At 47.7% G+C, this 20,490-nt stretch overlaps 1 protein-coding gene across 9 annotated transcripts in view; it reads left to right on the forward strand.

Moving 5' to 3' along the window:
- Positions 1–20,490, forward strand: part of ZNF532 (zinc finger protein 532) — a 110,095-nt gene that overhangs the window by 46,899 nt on the left and 42,706 nt on the right. For 8 of the 9 annotated variants that reach the window (XM_086683118.1, XM_086683120.1, XM_086683121.1 and 5 more), the window contains 2 exons: positions 2,314–4,676; positions 17,872–18,053. In XM_086683118.1, the coding sequence (XP_086539244.1) occupies positions 2,331–4,676; positions 17,872–18,053 (2,528 nt within the window). In that variant the 5' untranslated portion in view covers positions 2,314–2,330. The remainder of the gene's footprint in view (positions 1–2,313; positions 4,677–17,871; positions 18,054–20,490) is intronic. The other variant, XM_025931314.2, reaches the window with a different exon arrangement.

Raw genomic sequence — 20,490 nt, forward strand, 5'->3', positions numbered from 1 at the left:
AGGAATGCACGATCTTTTACAGATTATACACCCCACCCCAAAAAAGTCATTAAATACTTTAGTAAAATGTGCAAGACAATCTCTCAGTGATTTAAAGCAGATTTTAATGAGGAACAGCCATTAAGTATTGAAAAGGAAAGAGTCTAACTCTGGAAAACAGTATGGAGGTTCCTCAAAAAACTAAAAATAGAACTACCCTATGACCCAGCAATCGCACTACTAGGCATTGATCCAAGGGATACAGGTGTGCTGTTTCGAAGGGACACGTGCACCCCCATGTTTATAGCAGCACTATCGACAATGGCCAAAGTATGGAAAGAGCCCAAATGTCCATCGATGGATGAATGGATAAAGAAGATGTGGTATATATATATACAATGGAGTATTACTCGGCAATCAAAAAGAATGAAATCTTGCCATTTGCAACTATGTGGATGGAACTGGAGGGTATTATGCTAAGCGAAATTAGTCACAGAAAGACAAATTTCCTATGACTTCATTCATATGAGGACTTTAAGACACAAAACAGATGAACATAAGGGAAGGGAAGCAAAAATAATACAAAAACAGGGAGGGGGACAAAAACATAAGAGACTCTTAAATATGGAGAACAAACAGAGGGTTACTGGAGGGGTGTGGGAGGTGGGATGGGCTAAACGGGGAAAGAGCACTAAGGAATCTACTCCTGAGATCATTGGTGCACTATATGCTAACTTGGATGTAAATTTTAAAAAATAAAAAAGAAAGTTAAAAAAAAAAAAAAGAAAAGGAAAGAGTCTAGGAATATGTATCTATAAATCAGGCTGATTCTTCCATGGAATGTTGCCTAAAATTAGCTATGGCCCCCTTCCCTTCTACATTGGTTTTTTTGTTTCCTATTTTTCCTCTCTTCCTGGTTGCTTGCCTCCATCCACTGCAGGGAGAGGGAATAGGCCCTTAGAGATTCCCTTCCTTCCTGAGGATCCCAGAGCTAGTGAGTGACGGGGGCTGGGTCTAGGCCCGGCTTCCGGTTAGAAATCCAGTGTGCTCGTGCCTGACTTTGTGGCGTGGTAGTCATGTAACATTTATGGTGTCACAGTGAGTGAGACATTGCCATCTTCAGTCAGCTGACAGGCTAGTAGGAACGAAGAGACAAATGTATGCCGTGCTGCATACCAGAAAATACTGGAAACAGGTGGAGTGCTCTGGGGTTCAGGCAGGAGAGAGATCTCTCTCACAGTGGAGTTACATCTGATTGCGTGTCCTCTGCAGGTGGGCAAAGGGTACCCTTTAAAGACCCCAAGCATTTCACGTGTTTGTAATCGATCCTTCATCTGTAGTAATGGCCGTGACCGTCCATTTCCCTAAAACTGTGTCCTCCTACTGCCCAGGGCATTGCTGACATTCACAGAATATTCTCCGCCCCCATCTAGCCCCAGTGCAGAGGAGAAGACCTCCCTTCTCCCAGGCTCTGCCACACCCTGGGGTCCATGTTGCTCCACGCTGAGAACAATGTCATGGCAGGGTCATCCTCAGCCACCACAGCCACGTGGACCACTGTGCTGGATGAGTGGCAATCAGGAAATGGCTGTGTGTTACCTTAACCACTAAAAGCAGTGAACCAGAGAGGGAAAAAGAAGGGACGTTATACTTTTCTGCCAGGAGAGTATTTTTTTCCCTAACATAATAGAGGAAAGTAGGATTCTAAAAACGGATGGAATAAGCTCCTTAGGATTTTTTTTTTTTTTTTTTTAACTCTCAGGTGGAACTTTATTAGCAGTAGACATTATGTGATGGGTTGGGATGCTCCTTTGTTCCGTGGGCGGGTCGAGATCTGTAATTGGTTTTTTGGTTTCTTTTTTGATTGTCATATATTCCTTTTAATGCAAGAGGCCAAACGTGGTGGTGACTATAATCGTGCTGATTTTGCCAGGAGAATCGAATGGTGTTGAGATCGAAATAGGTTCGGTAATAGCTTTTTGTGAAGACAGTGTGATGAGTCCAGTGATGCATGGCAAGTTTTCTGGGTGTTACGTCGAAACCTACTCTTTGTGCCGTCCCGGTTCCAGTCAGCTTCCTTCTTGTTAGAGAGGTGCCATGATGGGAATGCTGTGTGGCATTCTGGAGAAATCAGTTTGAAGCTGTGATTACCCAGGCTTTACCCACGTTCTCTGGACGTTTGTTCACTCAGAGTCCCCTCGCTGTAAGAAGGGTAGTTACCAACTTGCTCTCTCCCGGTCATCGTCACTGTGTTTGTGTAAATCCCATAGGGATATTTATCCCATCATTACCAAGTTTTCCTTGCTGATGGAATTGTTTCTGTTCGCTTAACAGAACATCTGATCAAATTCATGACCATGGGGGATATGAAGACCCCAGACTTTGATGACCTCCTGGCAGCATTTGACATCCCAGACATGGTCGATCCGAAAGCAGCTATCGAGTCTGTACACGAGGACCAGGAAAGCCACATCAAGCAGAACGCCCATGGCGACGAGGACTCCCACACACCGTCCTCTTCCGACGTGGGCGTCAGCGTCATCGTGAAGAACGTTCGGAACATCGATTCCTCCGAGGGCGCCGAGAAGGACGGCCACAATCCCACTGGCAACGGCTTGCACAACGGGTTTCTCACCGCATCCTCTCTCGACAGTTATGGCAAAGATGGATCGAAGTCCTTGAAAGGAGATGCGCCTGCCTCGGAGGGGACTTTAAAAGACTCCACGTTCAGCCAGTTTAGCCCCATCTCAAGCGCTGAAGAGTTTGACGACGACGAGAAGATCGAAGTGGACGACCCACCGGACAAAGAGGACGTGCGTTCCGGTTTTCGGGCGAACGTGTTGCCGGGGTCGGCCGCCCAGCAGGACTATGACAAGCCAAAGGCGCTCGGAGGGGACGGTTTGAGCAAAACTGGAATCTCTCCTTCAGGCAATGTAGATAAAAACAGAGTCGTTAAGAGAGAGACAGAAACAAATTCCATAAATCTGAGTGTTTACGAACCTTTCAAAGCCAGAAAAGCAGAGGATAAGCTGAAGGAAAACTCTGAAAAGGTGCTTGAAAACCGGGCCCACGACGGGAAGCCGAGCTCGGAGAAGAGTGAACCCAGCCTCGGCAGCGTCGCGCTGTCGAGGTCAAAGCCATCGTCCAAGCTGTCCTCGTGTATAGCTGCAATAGCAGCACTTAGTGCTAAAAAGGCTGCTTCCGACTCCTGCAAGGAACCGGTGACCGAATCACAGGGGGCCTCTCCGTTACCTAAAGAAGCAAACGATAGTCCCAGAGCCATGGAGAAGTCTCCTGAATCCCAGAGCCTCATCGACGGGACAAAGAAAGTGTCCCTGAAGCAGCCTGATAGCCCCAGGAGCATCTCCAGTGAGAACAGCAGCAAGGGGTCTCCGTCCTCTCCCGCAGGGTCGACACCAGCAATCCCCAAAGTCCGCATAAAAACCATTAAGACGTCTTCTGGGGAAATAAAGAGAACAGTGACGAGGGTGTTGCCAGAGGTCGATCTCGACTCTGGAAAAAAGCCTTCCGAGCAGGCGGGGCCCGTGATGGCGTCTGTGACGTCTCTCCTGTCCTCTCCGGCTTCGGCTGCCGTCCTCTCCTCCCCGCCCAGGGCGCCTCTGCAGTCGGCGGTGGTCACCAACGCAGTCGCCCCTGCGGAGCTGACCCCCAAACAGGTCACCATCAAGCCCGTGGCAACCGCCTTCCTCCCAGTGTCCGCCGTGAAGACGGCAGGATCCCAAGTCATTAATTTGAAGCTCGCTAACAACACGACGGTCAAAGCCACGGTCATATCTGCTGCCTCTGTTCAGAGCGCCAGCAGCGCCATCATCAAAGCCGCCAATGCCATCCAGCAGCAAACCGTTGTGGTGCCGGCATCCAGCCTGGCCAACGCCAAACTCGTGCCAAAGACTGTGCACCTCGCCAACCTTAACCTTCTGCCTCAGGGCGCCCAGGCCACCTCCGAGCTCCGCCAAGTGCTAACCAAACCTCAGCAGCAAATAAAGCAGGCAATAATCAATGCAGCAGCCTCGCAACCACCCAAAAAGGTGTCTCGGGTCCAGGTGGTGTCCTCCTTGCAGAGTTCCGTGGTGGAAGCTTTCAACAAGGTGCTGAGCAGCGTCAACCCGGTCCCAGTTTACATCCCCAACCTCAGTCCTCCTGCCAACGCAGGCATCACGTTACCGACCCGCGGGTACAAGTGCTTGGAGTGTGGCGACTCCTTTGCCCTGGAGAAGAGTCTGACCCAGCACTACGACCGACGCAGCGTGCGCATCGAAGTGACGTGTAACCACTGTACAAAGAACCTCGTTTTTTACAACAAGTGCAGTCTCCTTTCCCACGCCCGCGGGCACAAGGAGAAGGGGGTTGTGATGCAGTGCTCCCACTTGATTTTAAAGCCAGTCCCAGCCGATCAGATGATTGTCTCTCCGTCGAGCAATACTTCCGCTTCGTCCTCTGCTCTTCCAGGCTCCGCGGGAGCCGGCACACACACTGTAACGAAGATTCAGGCTGGCATCACCGGGACAGTCATATCCGCTCCCTCCAGCACACCCATCATTCCAGCTATGCCTCTAGACGAAGACCCATCCAAGCTCTGCAGGCATAGTCTGAAATGTTTGGAGTGTAACGAAGTTTTCCAGGACGAGACGTCGCTGGCCACACACTTCCAGCAGGCTGCAGATACGAGTGGACAAGTAGAGTATCCCTTACGTTTTGGTGTTTCGGTGACAGATCTGTAGACATGAGTGCTCTAGACGATGCCCTTGATTTTAGGGGTGGGAACTCAATTATAAATGGGAGTGCACGTGTGTGTGTGTGTGTGCGTGTGCGTGCGCGAGCGCACGAGGGAAAGGATTGTCTTCGGAGGCTTGAACAACGTTGAAATAACGAGTCTCATTTTACAAACAACGTCTTTGGAAGACGAGGTCTTTTTTGACAGAAACTCTCTGTACTAGTTGAGTTATGGCGCCTTAGATGTGGGATAAACGCGTTCCTAATTGTTGGGTCACTGGTATATGTGTGGGAGGTCTGAGATGGGGCCAATTATAGTATCCTGCCATTGTATCAGGTGTTCAAATCAGGTTACATCACCAGCGTTCCTGGTTATTAATGACAGTTTGGGGATTAAAAAAAATTCCTGTTACTTACAATTACTGCCCTTTACAGTTAAACAGACTTATCGGTACCCACTTAACATGGTGTGCCTGCTTACGAGAGACGTTGGTCCAGAAGTACGTTCAGTAATAGTCCCCAGTATGATGAATTTAACCTGCAAGTGGAAAACCATCTCCGCTTGAACGGAATGCCTTCGCGTTTCTTCATAGCTTTTCATTTTTATTTTTATTTATTTATTATCTTTTTGGGCGCTGAGGTGTAGGTTGATGTTGGTGACATGCAGGTCACAGTGGACGTCAGTGAGCCCTTTTATCTCCTATCCTCGTCTTCTCTCCATGAGCCACCATTTGGCCAATGGATCGATCAGTGCGTTTTACAGATACGTGATACTTACCATTTGGAACTAACTGAACGTGTTGAATGAACCAAATTCAGGCTAGAGAGACTGTATGGTTTATTGTCCAAACGAGGAAACTCATGAAATTGGAAGGGGGTGCTAGTTTGCGCCACTACTGGCTCGGACTTCTGTTTGTGAAGACCCACGGGTGATCCGCTTTCCTTTATTTGCCGCTGTCTTGTCGCCTGAGGTTGATGCTGTGCTCCAGAGGTCTCTTAGTGCTGCCGCGATCAGTTTCCTCAAGGGCCGCTGCTGAGTGCTTTGTAGGATTTGAGTCTGGGGAACAAAAGATCAAGAATACCTCAATAATTTTTTGTTCTCTGGATTTGCAGTTTAGTGGAGGTGGAAATGGTAGAGAGTTTTGAGAGCATCCTTGCAGCATTGGACGTTACGTGTCCTCGGCCCAGACAGTGGAGCACTCCACAGAGCGGCCGACTAGTTCGGGCAGGCAGCGGCTGACATAGCTCTTCTACTGTGTCCTTGTGACAGCACCTGGGGTCTTTCTGGGTGCCCTCTGACCTCGTCACTGCTTCATCAGAAGGGTCCTGTTTCTTCGCGTCTTTAAAAGGATAGAGTTAAAAAAAACAAACAAACCCATTTCTTTCATTCTGTTTGTTCTCTTGCCTTGTTTCTACGTCCGCTGGTACTCTCCGTGGGGTGGCAGGGTGAGTCCTGGCTTCACAGGGTTCTCCTCACGTCTCGCCTCACCCGTGCGCGCTGGTCAGGATCTGGCATTTGGAGCTGCCCTCCCGTAGTCTGTTCTCTTGGGGAACCTTTGTTTTCTTGGAAGGGGAAAGGACGTGGGCTGAGAGAAAGGACTTTCCCTTCTTCCGTGTATTCCCCTAGTTTTTGTTCTCCGTTGACCGTTGAGGCTCACCAGCCAAACTAGCGTCAAACTGGGGTGGAGATTTCCCTCGGAGAAGGAGATTTACATCTTCTGTGTGTGTGTGTGTGTGTGTGTGTGTGTGTGTGTGTGGTCGCTTTGCCTCGACTTCTGCGTTTTGCTGGGACAAGTGTATAGAGTAGCTCACGTGTTTCACCTGGAATACTTCGGAATGAGTCATGGCAGAATCGCTAACTCCAGGGCCAAATATGCACCGAGCTGAACGTTCCCCTTATTCCGCTCCCCCCCTACCTCCCCCTGTTGCCTTTTCTTTCCCCACCTCTGCCTGGCTAAGTGTCCACTCAGCTCATATTTATACTCGGAAGCCTCGGCTGCCTGCACATCCAGGCGTGACTGGTTGGCATCATGAACGTGTCCCATGGTCTCCTCCTCCTGTTCCCCATCTCCCCTTCTCTTACTGGAGTCCTTGCCCAGAAGGCCCCCCTTCTTCATCGCCGTTCTTCTCCGACTAGGCCAGAGGAGGGTTCTCCCGCAGACCCAGGCGGCCAGCCTTGTCTCTGGCTCAGCGGCCCAGCCTGCGCGGTGGTCTGTGGGAACGTTGCCGCTTCGTCAGCGCTCGGTTTAATTAAGCCCACCCCGAGTCTGTTCCATAGTCCGGGACGTTGGTAAGATCCATATGGCTGTTGCTGTGCTGGCCTCAAATGCAGCGGGAGCCAGGAGGGGTCCTCACCCATTGCTGTCACCCGGTGCGGGATCAGGTGACCCTGGTGGGAGAGCTGGGGCCACAGACGGGAAGAACAGAAGAGAGAAGAGGGAAGGTTCTTCGTTGTGTCTTCTCCGCTTTGCCGTTCACAAGACTCTTGGCCAGTTCACAGTTTGTGGACTTCCGTTGGGAAAAACCAGTCTGGCTGTGTGAACCGGCCCCTCCCTGAGAAGGGCACTTAACACTCGTCTTCTAACAAAATGTGGAAGCTGAGCTAATGGCACCTCAAGTACCAGTCTCTCTCCCGAACCCCGCTTTCCCCTCTTGCCTGCCACGGCCAGGTATTTAAAACGTGTACTTTTCTCTTCTGACCTCCACGTTCTTGGTGATCCACCCGTGAACTGAGAGAGTGGACTGCCTCCCCCGAGTAGGGACCCCCCTGTGGCTCCCACCCCGGCTCTTCCTTCTGGAATGGGAATCCAGTGGGAGGTTAGTCCTGTGCCTGCAAGCTGCCGGCTTTCTCTTCTGGCTTTCCCGAGCCCTTCCCCGGGCAGGGATCCCCCCGCCTGCACAGCAGTCTTAGTTAGGGAACCATCCACAGCCGACTCCTGCACTGACCCTACTGCCGCTGTTGATTTTGAAGGTTCAAGGGTGCGACTGTGGGCTCTCGCAGGACTCACAGGTCCACGACTCCTCATTCATCGCCTGCCAGCTTTTGACTTGACCAGGCCTAGAGACAGGTGTACTACTTCACGAGCAGCGGGAATGTCCTTCCTGCCCTCCTCCCTGCCTTCCCTACCCCCCTCCCTGCCCCCCCCCACCCCACCTCTGCTTATAATTACCATAATCATGTCAAAGTTTTACCTGATTACTGCTCCAGTGTTCTGTGCTGACGTTCTGGTCTTCTTTCTCAAATCACTGAATTTTCTTAATTAAACTTTTTTTTTTTTTTTAACGTCAGAGAGAGGGGGAGACACAGAATCTGAAGCAGGCTCCAGGCTCCGGGCTGTCAGCACAGAGCCCAACGCGGGGCCTGAACTTGCAAGCTGTGAGATTATGACCTGAGCTGAAGTCGGATGCTTAACTGACTGAGCCACCCAGGCGCCCCAGACTTTTTCTTTTTAAGTTGATTTGTTTATTTTGACAGAGGGAGAGAGGGAGAAGGAGAGAGAGAGAGAGACCGAACCAGCAGGAGAGGGGTGGAGAGAGAGGGGGACAGAGGATCCAAAGCAGGCTCTGGGCTGACAGCAGAGAGCCTGATGTGGGGCTCAGACTCATGCTCCGTGAGATCGTGACCTGAGAGGAAGTTGAACGCTTAACCAACTGAGCCACCCAGGCACCATAAAGTTAAACTTTTTATTTTGGGATGATTTTAGATTCATGTAAAATAATACGGAGATCCTGTGTATCCCTTATTCACTCTCCCCCAGTAGTACTCTGCAAAACTGTAGAACAGGATATAGACATCACTGCAGTGAATCTATAGAATATTTCCATAACCACTGGCAACTTTCATACTGCCTTTTTAGAGCCACCCTACCTGCTGCTTAACCCCCAGCAACCACTAATCTCTTCTCCATCTTTACAGGTGGTGTTATTTCAGGAATGCTTTATAAATGAAGCCACACCATATGTAACCTTTGGGGACCGGCTCCTTCCCTGGAGATGCACCCAGGTTCTAGCGTGGACAAGTAGTTTGTTCTTTCAAACCACTGAGTAGTAGTCCATCCAAGGTTGGACCGCAGGGTGTACACCTTTCAGTCTTCTCAGGATGTCTGCATTGTTTCCAGCGTGGGGTGAATTTTGAATACAGCTGCTATAAACACTTGTGCAACAGGTTTTTGTGTGGACCTAAGTTTGAGTTTGCTGGGATAAAAGCCCAGGTAGACAACTGGTGGGTCGTATGCTGGTTGCACATGTATGTTTTTAAGAAACTCTTCCAGAATGGCTGAACCATTTCTTATTCCTCGGACAGTGCATGAGTGGTCCAGTTTCTCTGCATCCTCACCAGCTTTAAAAAAAATTTTTTTTAATGTTTATTTAGTTATTTATTTACGAATGAGAGAGAGACAGAGCACGAGCCAGGGAGGGGCAGAGAGAGAGGGAGACACAGAACCCGAAGCAGGCTCCAGGCCCCGAGCCATCAGCACAGAGCCTGATGCGGGGCTCAAACTCCCGGACCGTGAGATCATGACCTGAGCCAAAGTTGGACGCTTAACCGACTGAGCCACCCAGGCGCTCCTAGAACATAGTTTTCATGTGTTTATGTGCCCTCTGTATATCCTTTTTGGTGAAATATCACTTTTGCCTATTTTCTAATTAGGTTGAGTGCGTGTGTTTTAACTGTTGAGTTTTAAGACTTCTTGTATTTTATTTTATTTTTTATTTTTATTTTTTTTTAATTTTTTTTTTTTTGTTTATTTATTTTTGAGACAGAGAGAGACAGAGCATGAACAGGGGAGGGGCAGAGAGAGAGGGAGACACAGAATCAGAAGCAGGCTCCAGGCTCTGAGCCATCAGCCCAGAGCCCGACGCGGGGCTCGAACTCACGGACCGCGAGATCGTGACCTGAGCTGAAGTCGGATGCTTAACCGACTGAGCCACCCAGGCGCCCCTTCTTGTTGTATTTTAGATACTAGTCCTTTGTCGGGTATGTGGTTGCAAGTCTTTCCTCCCAGTTGTGGCTTGTCTGTCCATCTTTTAAGAAGGATTTACGGAAGTACAGTTGAGCCTTTGCATCTTTAAGCAGATCTTCGGCAGAGCGGAAGGTTTCAGCTTTGAGGGCGTCCAGTGCGGTTTTCCCTCTTAGAGCTTGTGCTTTTGGCGTTGAGTCTGTTGTTTGCTCTAGATTCTGAAAAATTTTTTCCTGTGTTTTTTTCCCTAAATGTTGTATGGTTTTAGGTTTCACGTGTAAGACCACGATCCACTTGGGTTAGTTTTTGTATAAGGTATGAGACTTACACTGAGTTTTCTGCTGCCGTCTGTTTTCCCCATGCATGTCTTCTTTCCCTAATACTATTTGTCCAGAAGGCTGTCTTTCCTCTGTTCAGTTGCCTTGGCACCTTCGTCAGATATCAGTTGGGCATTTTTTTTTTTTTTTTAAGTAAGCTCCATACTTAACAGCGTGGGGCTCGAACTCCCACCCCCAAGATCAAGAGTTGTACACTCGACCGACTGAGCCAGCCAGGCGTGCCTCAGTTGGGCATATTTGTGTGTGGTTATTTCTGGGTTCTGTGTTCTGTTCCATTGATTAACATGTCTGTCCCTCCACCAACACCGCAGTCTTGATTGTAGTGACTGTAAAGTGTCTTGAAATCCAGTCTTGGTCTTGAAACACAGATACCTCCAGTTTTTATTCTTTTTTTTCCCTCAAAATAGTTTTTTTTTTTTTTTTTGAAATAAAAGGAGAGTCGACACTCACACTTTTTTAGCTATTCTAGTTCTGTCTTGCCATGTAAATTTTAGAATAGCCGTGTCCATATCCATAAAAAATCTTGTTGGGATTTTGATAGGAATTACATTAAACCTGTATATCAGTTTGGGGAGAATTGACATCTTTATTGTGTTGAGTCTTATAGTTCATGAATACAGAATGTCTCTCCATTTATTTAGATCTTTGATTTCTGTTATCATTTTGTGGTTTTCGTCGTACATGTCCTCTGAGTGTCGTTTTGCTCTCTCTTTTCCTTCCTAACAATTGTAAATGGTATTGTACTTTTCACCATTCACATGTTCATTGCCGATATATTGAAATGCAGTTAAGTTTTCTGTATTCGTCATGCACCTCATGACTTCGTTGAACTCATTTATTGGAGTCCATGTTTTGGGTGACTTTTTAGGTATTGAACCAGCCTTGCATCCCTGGAATGAATTCCCCTTGGTCAGGCTATGTAATTCTTTTTATATATTGTGAATTTTATCAGCTGATATTTTGTGTTAGAGTTTTACGTGTGAATTCATGTAGTTTTTTTTTAACCTTCTTTGGTTGGTTTTGGACAGGTTAATGTTAGCTTTAAATAATGCACTGACAGGAATTCTTTTCTATTTCCTAGAAGAGACTGTACAGTTAGTATTCATTAAAAAAAAAATATATATATATATATATATGTATATGTATATTTGGTAGAATTCTTCAGTGAAACCGTCTGGGCCTGGAGTTTTTTGTTTTTTTTGTTTTTTTTTTAAACCATCTGGGCTGGTAGGGGTGGAAGCCCCACTTCCCTACTGGCTCTCTCTGCCACCATCTGGGTGTGGGGACAACACCCAGCTGTGAAAGGGTGGAGGTCTGGGCTGTACCTGCACTTGGCATGGTGGGTGTGGGGCCACAGTGTTTCCTGCGGTACGTGGCTGGAGTGGAGCAGTAACTGTCTAAAAGTTTTCTGTCTTGTTAGTCTGCCCCTTTCCTGCTGCTTTGGCCAGAAATAGCGGGCTTTTGTTGGGGACTTTCTTTCTTTTTTGTCTCTACCTATTGGTGTTTCCGAGTTGCCGCTTTCTTCAGCTCCAAACTGGGGATGCACCAAAGAAACCCAGAGAACTCCCCACCGTGTCATTGCCAGGGTCCTGAGATCCTTAGCCAGCCTGCCGGAGGCCTCTTAGAGTCTTTTCGTGTTTGTTTCGTAGATGATGTCCAGGAGTTGTGCTTGGTGGAAGGAACAGGGAAAGGTACTTCTGTTCACTCTGAAAACACCCTGTGCGGCGGCTGCTCTGTCTTCAAGGACAGATTCCGTCGTTAGGCTCAGCCCGAGGCTTCCAGCCTGTGATTCTCGTTCGAGTTTTGGAACTAGGTGTCCTGGGAGGACAGCAACCCATTTGACCCCCCGGGCTTTCTCTCCGAAGTCTTTGCATCTCAGGCATTTCCCCTGCCCAGAGCGCATATCCTCGTCCTTAGCCGACCTGCGAGAGCCGTTAGGAATGAGGTGGTGACTCTCGTCTTTTCCGTCTGTCGTCTGAGGAGCCCCGCCTCTGAAGACCCCAGCCTTGCTCCTGGGAACAGCCTTTTTCTTGGCTGCGTGCAGCCACCATCACCCGTTCATCTCTCCGTTTCTCCCCACTTAGATGTTTCTCCCCACTTAGATGTCTCCCTGTTGCTGTTTGAACGGGTCGTCCCGGAAGCAAAAGGTCTTTCTGTTAACCCCGCCGTGGCTGCACGCGCCGGATGTCCCCCCAGCGCCTTCCCGCACGTGCGTGTTTAGCCTTGGAAACCTTTAAGAGAGTGCATCGAGGTGAAGTAAGGTTTCGGTGGCCTTTGCTGAATTCTGCCCTCCCAACTACTCCCTTCGCGCAGATGTTCTGCGGTCAGCCTGTACAAAAGTACTGATTGCCCCCGAGAGTCGAGAGTGCCACTTTATTATGAACCGGCCCCATGCCCAGCACACCCGCTGGTGCAGGTCTCTGCTAAGAGCTGGGTTGGAAGGTATGGTTGAGCCCAAGGCCCACGGCCCCACATTCCCCAAGGCAGAACCCAAGTCACAGAATCCCGTCACACTCTGACGCGTGACGGCAGGGGGACCCCAGGCACGCTTGGCCCGGCTTGCCCTGCCCGTGTCTGCCCGTCGCCCAGAGGAGCAAGCAGCTTAAGGAGAGGGTAGGTTGGCAGAGAACCTTGGGTGGATCCTTTTCCTCGCCCCACCACGCGCAACCCAGCAGTGCAATGAAAATGGAGCCCCGTGTGCCCTTGACTTGTAACAGCAGTAAATCTGGCCTGGTTGGAGGTTTTTATTCCCACCTGTGTGATGATAAGAATCCCTACTTTGGGGGAGTAGGCAGAGGGGTGGAGCAGCTTCCCTGTTCTCCGTGAAGTATTTAAGAACTGACAGCTGTAGTTTTAATAATTGATACTCAAATGTATTGGAATGTCACTGCTTCACCTCCCCGTGAAGCCGCGACCGAATTGAGCCAAGTGCAGTCTGGAAGTGCTTACCGTAGTAACCTCTTAATCGGTAGAATTGACACCAGCATTAGAATCCGAGAATGTTACAGGTCCCGTGGTCAACCCGTCTGTTTTACAGTTGGGGAAACAAATGCCCAGTGAGTGGCAGGAGGGGCACTCAAGGCGAGATTGTGTTCTAGCTGGCTCATCGTTCTTTCCGCTTTGTCACACTGATAACCGAAGGTACAGAAGCGTTTTACGGTGGCAGAGACCATAAGAATTATATGAGAATGGACTCTTGGCTTCTAGCCAGGCCAGCAGATAGAGGTGACTTTTGTGCAGTGACCTGCATTTGCAAGGGCTTGCCGATTCAGTTTAGTTTCTGGGCATCATTAGCACAACATACCGAGTATATTAAATTTTCTTGAGCAGCCCCGGCCAGCCCTCGTTCCTAGACATGCTGTGCTTCAGGCAGCCACTTCTGGAAACCGTGGAGCCCACCTCAGTGCCCTCGCCCGCCCAACACATTACTCGCTGTAGACTCCTGACTCTTGCTTGGTCCTGTTCTCCTAAGCACTTAATTTCACTTCCGGCCGGTTTAGTCCTGTCCCAGTTTGCATTTTAGCGTGATCAACCCTTTCTCCCGTGATTATTCTCTCAGTAGGTTGCATGTGCTGACCCTCTGCCTTTCTGTAAACTTTCTCATTTAACTGTCAGCTCTTACCAGGAGATTGTAGTGTAGCAGAACGATGCGAGGACAAAACCACCACAACCCACTGGCTTTGGAAACAAAAGTATATGTATAGTCATTCCTGCTAGAGATCTTTCATCATGTCCTTGCCAGGTTAAGGGAGATGGCGAATGAAACGCCTTGTCCGTATTCTCATCGTGAAACTGGATGAAAGTGAAAGCCAGAAAACCAACTGGAGTACTTTGTTATTACTGGTATTATTTTGGGGCGGGGTGGGGGGGTAATTCTGCTGTAGGCCGAAGGCTACAAAACTGTCCGCGAGGCAGGAACCGTTTGTGCAGCACGGGGGCTGTTAAATCGGCAGTGTTTTGAACTTCAGGCCCACTGTTGCAGGCAGCTGCCGGCTTTGGTCTGTTTGAAACGTAAGCACAAGACACGGTGTATTTACTCCTGTTTCTCCAGCTTTTCTCATCTTTCCCAGGGTGTTTTTCCTCCTTAGAACGTGAATCGAAACACACAGAATTGTTTTCCTCGTTACTCAGCTGACTCCTTGTGGGTGCGAGGAGGACGCTAAGCCCGGGCACACCTGAGTCCTCAGTAGGGCCGGGACGCGCCCCGGCCCCCTCCTCCCAGGTGCCAGCCGCCGGTGGCAGTGCCCAGATGGGGCAGAGAGGGCACAGGACAAGTAATCGTCACGTATGGAGTGTGATTCCTGTTCAGCTTTATCTTCCTATAGCCTGCTCATGTTACTTGACCGTTGAAAGGTCGTATCTTTAAAAAGTAGCAGTTCTCTGAGCAAATGAGTCGGCCCCAGAGACTGTGGACAGTTAGCTGTTTAGTAACTCAGTACTGAAAATACTTCTCCTTTTTCAGATGACGGAAGTAAAACGTCAGAAGACGCATGAAACCATTTAAGTGCATTTCATTACGGTTGACCCTTGAACAACGTGGGGGGTTAGGGACACGGACCCTCCACATGGTCAAAAATCCACGTATAACTTTTGGTGCCCCCTAAACTTAACTACTGATAGATAGCCCGTGGTTGACCGGGAAGCCTGGCCGATAACGTAAAGACTTGATTTTGAGTAACACGTGTTCTGAATGTCGTATGTGTCCTTACAATAAAGCTAGAGGAAAGAAAATGTTAAAATCACAAGGAAGAGGAAATACACTGCAACACCGTACTGTAAAAAAAATCCCCACGTAAGTGGACCCGTGCAGTTTAAACCACGTTGTTCAAGGGTCAGCTGTATACTTTTTTCTAATCAAGACGTAGGTATTAAACTGCTTCATCTTCTTGTAAATACCCTCAACTTGTATAGCAGAGAAGTAGAGTTTTAAGACCTATTTTAGTTCCTTTGATTAAGAAAAAGGAAGAAAAGTCATTCTTTTAGACCACAGAGAGATCCTGGCTTGCTCCCTTGCTAATATTGCCCTCAATTCAGAGAATGGGTGCCATTGCCATGAACTCAGAGCATCCCAGAAAGGCTGATGGGCTGTTCTCCTTGCTGCTGTGAAAATGCGCCACCGTCTTGGGAAGCAGGGGGTGTAATAGCGTTATCTAAAGCAGGGAGAGTGAAACAAAAAAGAAATTCCAGGGAGCCCCATTAGGTACTAGTCATGTGAGTTTAAAACTATTGACATCAAGGAGGAGAATGTCTGCAACCAGAATACCATGCTTTTTCTCGAAGTGGAACGAAGGCAGGGAGTGGAAGTGAGAACCCAGAGACAAACGCGGGAGTAAACGTAGCGTATGTGCACGAATATACATGCTTCTGTGTGTGTAAACTGAAGACCGGGTCTTAATCCAGCGTGCTTCCGCAGGGACTGAATTCTCCCAGGAATTGCAAACTACGGAAGTGTTTTGATTTGGGGCAGTAGTACGTACTGGCTCCCACTTTCTCCTTGAACTTCTGTGTCTAAAGTGGGGTGAGCACCCTCAGTGGGGGGAAATGGAGGGCAGGTGCCCAGAGCTAGGCAGCGGCTGGGGTGGGAGGTGGGGGGGGGGTGGTACACGGGCCGTGAGCAGCCCTCACAGAGCCCCACGGGCCCCACCGCCCCGTCCCACAGGGTGTCACGAAGGGAACGCTTCCCCGCTCCGGGAAGCGGGTACGAGCCAAGGTCGGTATCAAAATGTCAGTTGTTGGTGTCTGTTGCTCTAACGCATTTTTCGTAGTCTTTGCAGTTCAAGATTTCTGTTGTAAAGAACACTCAGTAGTTCGCAAAATCTCTTCCTGAATTTGAATCATTTCGATACTTACCTTAGGTAACCTGCTGGCAACAAAACCTTTTCACTCACCAGTATTTCCGCGACTGTTTATACAGTTATGTATGTATTATAAATATATAAGAGTGAATAATTCATTGTGAATTTTATATGTATCATGAAGGATATGTGTTGATCTATCTTTACACGAGATCATGTGAAAGTTATTTTGAGCATTTCTGGAACGCAGACTTTGTTTCCTTTTTAGATGTTCTTTTATTTGTGTTGCTGTTTTTCCCCCCCTCTTATAAAAATAGCATGACCACGCTGCTTTTAGATCAAAGAGAAGCTGTGGAGAGGGTGTCCCCTCGTATCCCAACGTAATTGTCAGGCGGTTCTAATAGATGAGACAATAAGCTCTCAGGTCCCAAAATGTACACAGCTTCCCAGTGATCTCCTTTACCTATTTCATAGATCATGATGAGAATTAAATGGGATGTTGTATTTAAATGTATGTGAAGTACTTAGTTCACCACTCGGCCTCTAGTGGAATGGGGTCTATATCTAAGGAGCCCGTGGAAAAGCAGATGGTGTAATTCACTGCCTGGGATTAATGACCGCGTGGCGAAAGCAAATAGAAGACTTGAGTTCAAAGAAACCAGTGATTACCTGTGATAATGTAGACGGCACCAGGATCTTCTAATGCATGAAGCTGTGAATTGGTTTCCCTTGTTGTGGCTTGTTTTCACCTTTGCTCTATGTGTTATTAGAAAAGGAACACTATTTTTAAATGACGCTAACCTCCTCAAAGCTGCCTGTAATGTTCTTACTTTGTGATTATAATAAACATTTTGTGGGATAAAGTTTGTATTTTAGTCCTTTCAGGAGGAGACCCAGACAGAATGTTCAAGTGAGTTTTCTGGTTTTCCGTAGTTTCAATCGCTCAGAAGTGTAAACCTTAATTTTGGGGGGCTTGAGTCAAAGGCTTAAAAGAAAAAGTCTTCTTAAAATCTTACAACGCTGTCATCAGTTTAAAAGATCATTTTGAGTCTTAGCTGGAGTCTGTATTATGAGGCTTTCTGTAACGGGCTTTAGTACCAATTGGGCATTTTGGAAGGTCGTAGGTACCTGTTGCATGAATGGCTAAGTGGAATTTAAACACATTTTACCTCCTGCTATGGTAGGTTTATTTTTGGAGTGGACCCTTTATATTTACCTTAAGTTTTCTGTTTTGGGGTTTTAAAAATATGCCATGTTTACCACTTACATCGAACAGGATAAAAAACAGCGTGTTTCAGTTTTTCCTGGTTAGTTAAATGTGGGGTCTTTTCCAAAGAGCATTTCTGTCTTGATGTCCTATGTGATTAGATTTTAAGCTCTATAAAGGTTCAGTTTAATGTCTAAATTTATGTCTCTGAATTTGAGTTCGCTGCTTTGAATTATAAATCCTCTAATGTCCAGCTCGTCCATTGAAAGACCAATTCAAGTGGAAAAAAAACCCAACTAATTGCTGTGGCCATGCTTTTGCATTTCTGTATTTTAGATTTCAGATAACAGAAGTGATGGGGGAGAAAGAAAGAAAGGAAGAAAAAAAACGGGATTAGTCTCTAATTAATTTTTTATTATTCTGGAGAAAGTTTTTATGAGTTGTGGGAACTGGCTACTGTGGAGATAGATAGATGCCTGTCAACGTGTAATTATACATTAAAGTTGATTTGCTATGGTAATTTGCAAGAATATCTCCTCTAATACCCCTTCTGTGCACTAAATAAACAAAATGCAAACGTAACAAAATTGGAAGTCTCCCCGAAGCTGCCGTTCTCTTAACCTCATGCTTTGGGATGACCCTGACCGTGCAGCACAGTATCATTTTGATTGCACGGGGTAAGGGCCGTTACGTTGAAGGTTTTAACTTCTCAGTTTGCGGTTTCCTGGGACTTGGAATCCGTGATAGCAGCATTTGAAACGAGCCACGTGCAGTTGTTGTGGGGTGTAACCGAGCTGCTTTGCCTATTAGCAAATACTTCGTAGGACCAACCCTGTCTCCCCCTTTGGTTTATCTAGAAGACTTGCACTGTCTGCCAGATGCTGCTTCCTAACCAGTGCAGTTACGCATCACACCAGAGAATCCATCAGCACAAATCTCCCTACACCTGCCCCGAGTGCGGGGCCATCTGCAGGTCGGTGCACTTCCAGAGCCACGTCACCAAGAACTGTCTGCACTACACGCGGAGAGTTGGTTTTCGGTCAGTATATCGTTTGCTTCCGTGCAAGTAAAGCCTGTTCACCTGTAACCGCACAGCATCGCGAATGGTCTGTGCGCACGGTTTTCGGGGTCACACAGTGATACCTCAATTAACAGATCCCCTGGGAGCCTAGTTTGTTGGTGGTCGAGTTGATCCTTTCGAATCCTTGCGGTATTGGCCCTCCGGTCCCCCCAGAGCTGAGGGTAAACGGAGCCTGTCCTTCCAGCCCAAACCGTGCATGGGGCCAGGTTCGGCTTTGATGACCTGTTCGGGCTTTTTCTTCCTGCACCCTTTCCAGCATCCCTCTGTGGTCACGCTCTGTGCATTTTAACCCCTGTAAGGGTACCATGCATCTCTCTGCCTCTTAACACGTCTCCTCTGATCAGAACACAAAGGGTGCATGGTCCCTTACTTGTATTTCATCATGTCCAAGGGTTCGGTGTTTGTCCTTTCCTCACTTTGCTCTTTGTGGAAGAACCTTCCACCCCAGGCCCCAGACAACCTCCCTGTATCCCTTTTTCCCCATTCCCCAAGTCCGGGCCGTTTCCCTCGTCTGTGTACATCTTAGCTATGGCCCTTTTCACCGCCCCCCTGAGACTCTCAGATTCGTCTTTTACAACGTCTGGCAAATCTCATGTTCATTTAGCTGGTATTGAGTGACGATGAGCTTGAACTTTATCTTCCGCTCTGTGACCTTCCGAAACACATTCCTGTGCCTTTTATATTTCGACCCAACAAAGGTCAGCCCAGAGAACAGGTTACTGATACACAGTGTCTTTGTTAATAGAGGTATTACTGTACTGTGTTAAGCGTTTGGTTGCCTGTCACTTTAACGTTAGACTGTTAATACACAGTGATATCTTTTAGTTATAACGCAGTTATGATATTTTATAAAAATGAAGTCTAGTCGGTGTAATTTGATGGCTTTATTTCAGTGACACTTAGGGTACAGGATCAGCGGTTCCTCAGTGCTCTGTGCTTTTTTCTGACGCTAACAGAGACTTTGTGCCCATTTTTACCTCCTGCCTCCAAACCTGTGAAGCACACCTGCCTGATGCATTGGGATCTACCCGAGTAGGAAGCGTTTGGTTTGGAAATTACAGAACTAGAGTTTTTTTGTTTTTTGGTTTTTGTTTTTTTTTGTGTATGCCAGTTTAGCCACTAATTTTATGGCAATTCATGTATTCTCCCCATGCCATGGTGCCTCTGTCTATAACCTCAGTGTGCTGTCCGAGGTCCGTCTCCGCTGGGGTGTGACCGAGTACAACAGGATAATCCGAATGCGTGCTTTCAGTGCCTGGGAGGAAAGTCACACATCGCAGGTGCCCTTGACTCCACAGAACCCACACGCAGCGATGCTTTGGTTCTCACCCCATGGTTTGAAACGATTATCGCTGGGTTCTTTGTTTAGCAACGGAAAGCAGTTCTGCCACATCGTCTCCGTGCTATTCTCTCAAAAAGATGCCAGACTTTTCCTCAAATGTTTATTTTTCCAGTAGAATGAAAGTAAACTTGGGCTGGAATGAATAGAGGAAGTAGGACTTCTGCATTTCTCGCTATTCCTGGTGTCTTTCCTAAATTAAAACAAGCTGTGCAGTCAGGCCAAAAGTCATCAGCTCAGTCGGAAAAGCCCATCCCTTGCGTCCCGCCCCCGCCCCATTCACAGAGTTACTTAAATTTGGCACTTGGAATTTCTAAGACTTTTGTGTTTAAGACAGGTTTTTTTTCTTGGACATGAGGCTGTGAAGATATGACCACGTGTGTACTCTGCTTAGTTCACGTTTACCTCTTTAGGTGGGAGAAAAAAAATTAACCTTGTTTTTTGTTTTTTGTTTTTTCCTGCTATTTCAAGTAACCGTCCAGCCTAATACTTGATAGGGACTTAGCAGCCCGTTGGCCTTGTTATGGCTCCCCTCTCTTTTTTGACTCTGCACTTCATCATTTTCCATTTGATTTTTCTTTGGCCAGAGAAGTTCAGCCTGGCTCCCCGGCCTCCCTTGCCTCTGTGACTCAGTGTGCCTTGTTATTAGGTATATTGTATCTCCCAAGTACTGAGTGGGTCACTCCCAACTCCTGGTTGATTTGGTAAAACTCCAATGTTTCTATGAATTTTCCTACTTCTTGATCCATTGGATCAAGGGGATCTCGAAAGGGGGTTTATAGGACTGTATACTGTAAACATTAAAACAAATTTTTTTGTGGGGGGCATCTGGGTGGCTCAGTCGGTTAAGCGTCCGACTTCAGCTCAGGTCATGATCTCACAGTTGGTGAGTTCGAGCCCCCATGGGGCTCTGTGCTGACAGCTCAGAGCCTGGAGCCTGCTTCGGATTCTGTGTCTCCTCCTCTCTCTGCCCCTCCCCCGCTCATGCTCTGTCTGTCTGTCAGAGTCTCTCTCTCTCTCTCTCTCTCTCTCTGTCAAAAATAAATAAACATTAAA

The sequence above is a fragment of the Puma concolor genome, chromosome D3, assembly GCF_028749965.1.
Source record: "Puma concolor isolate L17-30 chromosome D3, mPumCon1.1.hap2, whole genome shotgun sequence".
NCBI lineage: Eukaryota > Metazoa > Chordata > Mammalia > Carnivora > Felidae > Puma > Puma concolor.